Here is a 7,071-nt window from a genome sequence, read left to right as displayed (position 1 = left end):
AATACTCAGCAATAATGTGAAATGAATTATTGATATACACAACAATGTTAATGATTCTCAAAATAATTATGCTAAGTAGAAGAAGTCAGATATGAGTCCATTGACATAAAATTTATATAAAATTCAAACTAATGTATAGGGCAAAAAGCAGACCAGTAGTGGCCTGAGGGTGTAGATGGGGAATGATGGGAAGGGGCACACGGGAGAAATTGTAGTACGTATAAGGAAACTTGGGAAGTGATGTACTTGTTCATTATCTTGCTTATGGTGATGGTTTCATGAGTGTATACATGTCAAAACTTATCAAATTGTACACTTTAAATATGTACAGTTTATTGCATGTCAAATCTCAATAAAACTATATTTTAAAGTTTTAGTAAATTAGAAGGGATTTCAGATACATCTTTTGAATGATGTCTTTTGATAATAATGATATAACAAAAATAACAAAGTAAATATACACATTGTATATATGTACAATTCCATATTTGTAAATGCTAATAGTAATAAATAACAATAATCAGTGTTTGGAAAGAAATATTTAATTCCTTAGGTAATCACTTAAGACTGAAAAAGAAGACCTGAAGGGAAGGTTAGTGCCTGCTTGGAGGCACTAAGCCGATTAACTATTTATTGAAGCACTCTGAGCCAAGAGACATTCTGGAAGGGCTTTGAAGGCAATACTTTACCTGAGCCCACCCTGCTCTTTCTGAGGGAGTTATAGGTTCCCCCAGACTCTCCTCATTGGCCTACAAGAGGGCCAAAATGAGTTCCATGAACTTCACAATAATGTGAGTCCATCAAACTCACCCATCTCAGCCCACACCTACCAAACATGGAGATCAAGAATGCAACTGAAACCCAGATAACCTCTGAAGCAAACTATAACCAGGAACTAGGGCCCGGGAGAAGGAGAAGAAAGAGTGCAGAAGGGCAGTTATCAGATAAGAGTATGTACTTTGGAGTCAGAGACCTGAGAACAGAGCCTCCCTCATCTGCCACTTTCTTGCTACATAACTTGGTCAAGTCACATAATATCTCTGAGTCTTAGATCTTCTTTTTTGTTTTGCTAAATGGGGTCAATAAAAATTACTTTTCATTAACATTGTTAGGAGGGCTAAAATAAAGGATTCATGTAAAGCTTTTAGCATTGTACCTAGGATATGGTAAGTGTGCACTAGCTTAAGAATTAAGTTAAAAAATTATTTGAGAACTTGACTCCTGGAAATGTCCAGGTTTAGAGCTAATCTGGGCCCAGGAGGGACTGTTCCAGACAGTTCTTCAATAAAGAGGCCCACAGATCAGCTGTGGGTCCCTCTGCCCATCACTACTCACTAGGCTGTAGAGCCTGGACAAGCACCATACTAACATGAATTAATAACAGTAATTAATAACACTAATGTTTATAACATTACCGAATGCCTTCCAATTATCCAAATATACCAAGTTATTGTGAGAATAAATGAGATACATGTAAATCATGTCCCAGAGTAAGTAGCTTAGTAAGTATTATTTCACAGAGGAGAAGCAGGCTGAAAGGCACTAATTAATCTGAAGCCACACTGCTAAGAAGTGGCAGACTGGACACTTTGGTGCCAAGTTCTGAGTTCTTTCCACAATACAAATATGTCTAACACCCACCACAGATGTTGGTGTGCTCTGAAATATTTGCATGACAGTTACTATTTGGAAAATGATCATCAAGAGGCATTCTGTGGTATTCCTTCACCCCAGTCTGCAGTTTTTAAATGATTTCTACCAGAGCTGATATATGATCCCGAACCTCTTGGCCATAGGTGCTCATTTTTTCCCTATACCTTTTCCTAAATATGCCTAGCCATCTCCTTTCTAAAATATTTATTATATCTCCGTAAAACAAACATTCCTCAAATTCAGAAATTGCTGTTTACACACTTCACTTTATCATGCACAACTATACACACACACACACATATATACACAAAGTCACATTATACAATCCTAGAACATAGGGGCTATAAAATGAATTTTGTTGACTGCCATCTACACCAACAGATTGGACTTTTACCTTTTCTTCACCAGATAAAAGGAAAAAGAAAAGAGCAATAACAATAAATTCTGGTTGAGTGATTATATAGAATAGGCAATAGATTACAGCTAGCAACAGTGTGCGTGTCCGATAGGAGCTCAGGCCTAGCTGGGTGGAAGCCCCACCCAACTACTTGCTTGCCGACCTTGAGAATATTACTCAACATCTCTAAGCCTCAAGTGCCTCACCTACCTATAAAGCAGAGATAATAATAGAACCTACCTCATAGGGATGTCCTGTAAATTAAATCAAATAATTCCTATAGCAAACTTATTGTAAGTCCTGGAAGATAATAATGCCTAATAAGTGTAACTTGCTATTATTATTATTATTATTATTATTATTATTATTATAGTTTTCCTCATTGTTATTCAAAAATCACAGAAACAAGAAGATAACAAAAAAAGAAAGAATAAATGAATAAATGACAAAATTTGGAAAATACCTTTGGATCAAAACAGTAGTTGTATTTGTAGACTGCTTTATAATTTTCCAAATATTCTTGCTTCACTCATCAAGTATTTATTGTGTTGGGCAATGCACTGTGTTCTGCAGATACTAGTGAATAAGACAGAGGCGATCCTTGTCCATTTATGCATTGGATCCTCAAAACCATAGTCCTATAAGGTAGATAAATCTACTTGACAGATAAGAAAACTGATGACTGAAGAAATTACAACTTAAAAGTAGACACTGGAACCTGAGATTCATTCACTCAACAAATATTTATTGAGTGCCTTTCACATGCTAGGTGTTTTGCTAGGAACTGGACATATAGGAGTGAAGCTCAGATAAAAAAGTATTTGCTCTCATGTTGCTTACTTTCTAGTTGTGAGCATCAGAAAATGTCAAACACATAAAATATCTAATATGTCAGATGATGATAAGTATTACATGGAATAATAAATCAGAAAGTGGAGGTGGGACGTTCAGGTGCGATTTTGCATAGGGTTATTTAGGAAAGTCTCTCCAGAAGGTGCTATTGAGAAAAGACAGAAAAGATGGGGAAACTAAGGAATGATATATTTCACAAGGGTCCATTTAGGGTATTCTAGCAGCCTTTGATTTGCTCAGGGCTTTCCTAGTGGCCTCTTTTACCTCCTTGTTTCTCAGGCTATAGATAAGGGGATTCAGCATTGGGGTCACCACCGTGTAGAGCACAGACACCACTCGGTCTCCCTCGGAGGACTGGCCTGTGTTGTCTCGCAGGTACATGAAGATGAGGGTGCCAAAGAAAAGAGCGACGGCAGTGAGGTGGGAGGCGCAGGTGGAGAAGGTCTTGGCCCGGCCTCCAGCAGAGTGGATCTGCAGGATGGCCACAATGATAAACAGGTAGGATACCAAGATCACCAAGATACAGGCAGGCATGACGAAAAGAGCAAACACAATAATCACCACTTCCTGAGTGTAGCTGTCCCCACAGGAGAGTTTTAATAGAGGAGGGAGGTCACAGAAAATGAAGTTGATCTCATTGTTTCCACAAAAGGAGAGAGTGAAGGCTGTGACCGTTCGAACAAAGGCACTGAAAAAACCAGCAACGTAAGCCCCAGTGACTAGGCCCCAGCGGGCCTTCTCGGTTATGATGGTGACATAAAGTAGGGGCTGGCACACGGCCGTGTAGCGGTCATAGGCCATGATGGCCAGAAGGTAGCAGTCGATGGAGGCAAAGAAGGTGAAAAGGAAGAACTGAGCTGCACAGCGAGCCTGGGAGATGGTTGTGCCGTGCTCCCACAGCACAGCCAGCATCTGAGGGATGATGGCGGACGAGTAGCAGATGTCCACCAAGGAAAGGTGGCTGAGGAAGAAGTACATCGGGGTGTGGAGCCGACAATCGCCACGGATCAGGAGGATCATGCCTGTGTTCCCTAACATAGTGGCAAGATAGAAACTCAAAAATATGAGGAAGAGAGGAACCCTCCACTGGAGATGTTCAGTAAATGCAGTAAGGAAGAACTCCGTCACTACGGTGTAATTCCTTTCAGCCATCCATCCAGTGGTTCACCAGCAACGGCTAAGACAAGAGCCAGATGAGGGGACAGCTCAAGAGGAGTTCAAATGATTTCAAGTAACAAAGCTTTAAATTGAATGTCTTACATGTCGGCACTCAACTTCAACACACTTTTCAGTCGAAGATAGATATAGACAGATATTGAGCTCACTGTAATATAAGATAAAAAGTGATGAATGCTTCTATTATAGAAAGAACAGAGAGCAAGTGATTCCTGACTTACAAGTCAGCGCTTGTATTTGCAACTCTGTCCCCAATTAGCTGTTTGATCTTACACAAGGCACTTAACCTCTCTGAACCTCAGTTTCCTCCTCTGCCAAAAGAGGATCATAATGCTTGCCCTGCTTATGAGATAAGATTAATGCGTAGGTTAAAACAAAGGCAAAAGCACATTGGAAAGCTAAAAGCACTCCACATATATAAGGTGGCTATTAAAATTTTAAATGAATGTTTTAAGGAAGGAAAATTTATATTCTCTCAACAAAAACATATAAACAAAAAAATCTTAGCAATCAGCAATGGGCTCTGCTTGTAGGAATATTACTATTCTCAGTCTAACAACATGCAAGTTTAACAAACAGCTGTTATCCTAATTAGAGTTGGCTGGCTTATTAAGGGTGTGTATACACACACATAAACACACACTCAAGCATTGACCTTGAAATCAAAAGAGCAAACATAAGTTTTTTTAGGCACCTAACAAAGCTCCATAAGCTTTGTTTGGTTGTTCTCAAAGCCCCTAATAAACACAGTAGCTTGAAAATAAACAGCATCCAAATTTGAAAGCAGAAATATTTTTGTAGTCTTGTGTTGTCTGAGTGCTGTTGGAGAAATTCAGATTAGTAAATTTGGGGGTCCTTAGTGGGGTTCTAGAACAGGGCTGTAAAGGAGGGCTTTGATAGTGTTTGAGTACCTGATGTACCAGCAGCCAGACCAATACTGAGCTGACCCATTGAGGAGAATAACAAAGAAAACAAATTAGATCTGAAAGTCATGAGCTGGACACAAACTGTCCTCACCTGAATTCTACTTCGCTAATGCCCTCCTCTTTTGTTTAGTGTGTTGTCTGCCCATCACCTGCCAAGCCAAAGGACACCTGGCTTCTAGTTTACCCACACTGCATGTAAGACCCTGGGCAAGTCACGTTTCCTCTCTGGGCTTCAGTTACCTTGCCTTTGTTCCCTTTCCGTAAATAAAATTGCAGATATCCCCATAATCATAGCAACCTGATGAGATGGGGTCACTTCCAATACTTCTGTGTTTTAGTTTCACTTCTAGGAGTCTCTCTCTTTCCTCTGCCCCTTGACAAAACAATATATCCCTGACACTAGTGTTTCCTTAGATTTTTCTAGACTTACTTTGAGATAACAAGACTAGGGGACCAGCCTTTCTCCCTGAGCTTCCAATCTATCATGAAACCTTGCTGATGTGCTTCTTATATTCACTGTCCCAGTGTTACACCCTAATTGGTTCCTGAGGTGGTTCTCCAGGGGAAGGAGACTTATCTTCATATGACTTCCTAACAAGGTGTCTAATTAATACCTTTGAAAGTTTCTCGGCCGGGCGCGGTGGCTCACGCCTGTAATCCCAGCACTTTGGGAGGCCGAGGCGGGCGGATCACGAGGTCAGGAGATCGAGACCATCCTGGCTAACACAGTGAAACCCCGTCTCTACTAAAAAAATACAAAAAAAAATTAGCCGGGCGTGGTGGCGGGCGCCTGTAGTCCCAGCTACGCGGGAGGCTGAGGCAGGAGAATGGCGTGAACCCGGGAGGCGGAGCTTGCAGTGAGCTGAGATCGCGCCACTGCACTCCAGCCTGGGCGACAGAGCGAGACTCCGTCTCAAAAAAAAAAAAAAAAAGAAAGTTTCTCTTTAATTTCAAACTTCCAAAGCCCCATCCCTCAGCAAGGTCTGATGGAGCTGGTTCCTAGTCTTGCGTTCTTCCTGCCTTGTACCAAAAGAAATGTACTTCTTTGAAGGTTTCCTATATCTCAATTGGGAGTTTTGTCAGGGGTTTTACACAATGCCACCATAGCCAGCTATGAACTGATCCCCAAAGGAGGCTTTTTATAAGCATAAGCTTTTGCTCCCCATTGCCAAAACATGCTGTAATTGATGACTTCAAAAGTTCATCATTTGGCAGAAGTAGAGAATGGTGCAGGTGGGGAGTCATAAGATAAAATGTTGGAGAGGCCAATGTGGGCGGGCTGTGAACAGACTTCCACCAGGCAAGCTGAGCAAATTCTTGATGGTAACCAACCCCTCCACCATAGCACTAGTTCTCAAACTTCAGTGCGTGTAAGAATTTATCCAGAGAACTTGTTTAAAATGTGAATAGCAGTGCCCCACCTCCATAGATTGATGCAGATGCAGTACATCTGCCATGGGAGCAGTATCTACATTATGAACAGGCATACCAGGGGATTTCCAAACAGTTAATCTCCAAAAATTGTGGCAACAATGCCTTGGGATTGGGACCTCTAGACCTCCCTGCCCCTCTGTGTGTCCTGCCATAAACTAAAGTAAAATAATAAAGACATGTTCTTGCAAAGCATGATTTCTCCAAAGTCCTATCAGTGCCTTTCTTCCTCATGGGAGACCCAAGATAGGGTGAATGTGATGTCTCCCTGTCTTACCAATTTTAAAAACCTAGATACAGAAAGGACTCTGGAGCTTCTTGGTGGCAAAACAATGACTTGGACCAGGTCAGTGCTCAGTTGACTGAACCTATCTGGAGTATGGCGCTAGACAAAAGGACCCCAGGGCAGTGGTTCTCAATCTTCACTGCACATTAGAATCACCTGGGAAGCAACTCGTAAGGCCCAGATTATACCCCTTAACAATTGAATCAGAATGCCTGAGTGTAGGAGCCGAACACCAGTAATTTTCATAAATTCCCTGGTGATTATAACATGTAGCAGATTTGAGAACCATACTGGAAGGCTTGTCTTTTGAAGGCCTTACCTTTCCCCGGGTGTCGTAGGTAGACGTTCCA

At 41.2% G+C, this 7,071-nt stretch overlaps 1 protein-coding gene across 1 annotated transcript; it reads right to left on the bottom strand.

Moving 5' to 3' along the window:
- Positions 1 to 483: 483 nt before the first annotated feature.
- OR9Q2 (olfactory receptor family 9 subfamily Q member 2) lies at positions 484 to 5,473 on the bottom strand. Its single transcript, XM_055356164.2, has 2 exons — positions 5,435 to 5,473; positions 484 to 4,226 (listed from the first exon to the last, which is right to left on the bottom strand). Exon 2 carries the CDS (start codon positions 4,052 to 4,054, stop codon positions 3,110 to 3,112), a length of 945 nt encoding a protein of 314 aa, XP_055212139.2. The 5' UTR covers positions 4,055 to 4,226; positions 5,435 to 5,473; the 3' UTR covers positions 484 to 3,109.
- Positions 5,474 to 7,071: the final 1,598 nt, after the last annotated feature.

Source organism: Gorilla gorilla, chromosome 9, assembly GCF_029281585.2.
Source record: "Gorilla gorilla gorilla isolate KB3781 chromosome 9, NHGRI_mGorGor1-v2.1_pri, whole genome shotgun sequence".
Lineage (NCBI taxonomy): Eukaryota > Metazoa > Chordata > Mammalia > Primates > Hominidae > Gorilla > Gorilla gorilla.
Note: the sequence above shows the minus strand (reverse complement) of the source record. Positions and strands in the feature narration are given on the sequence as shown.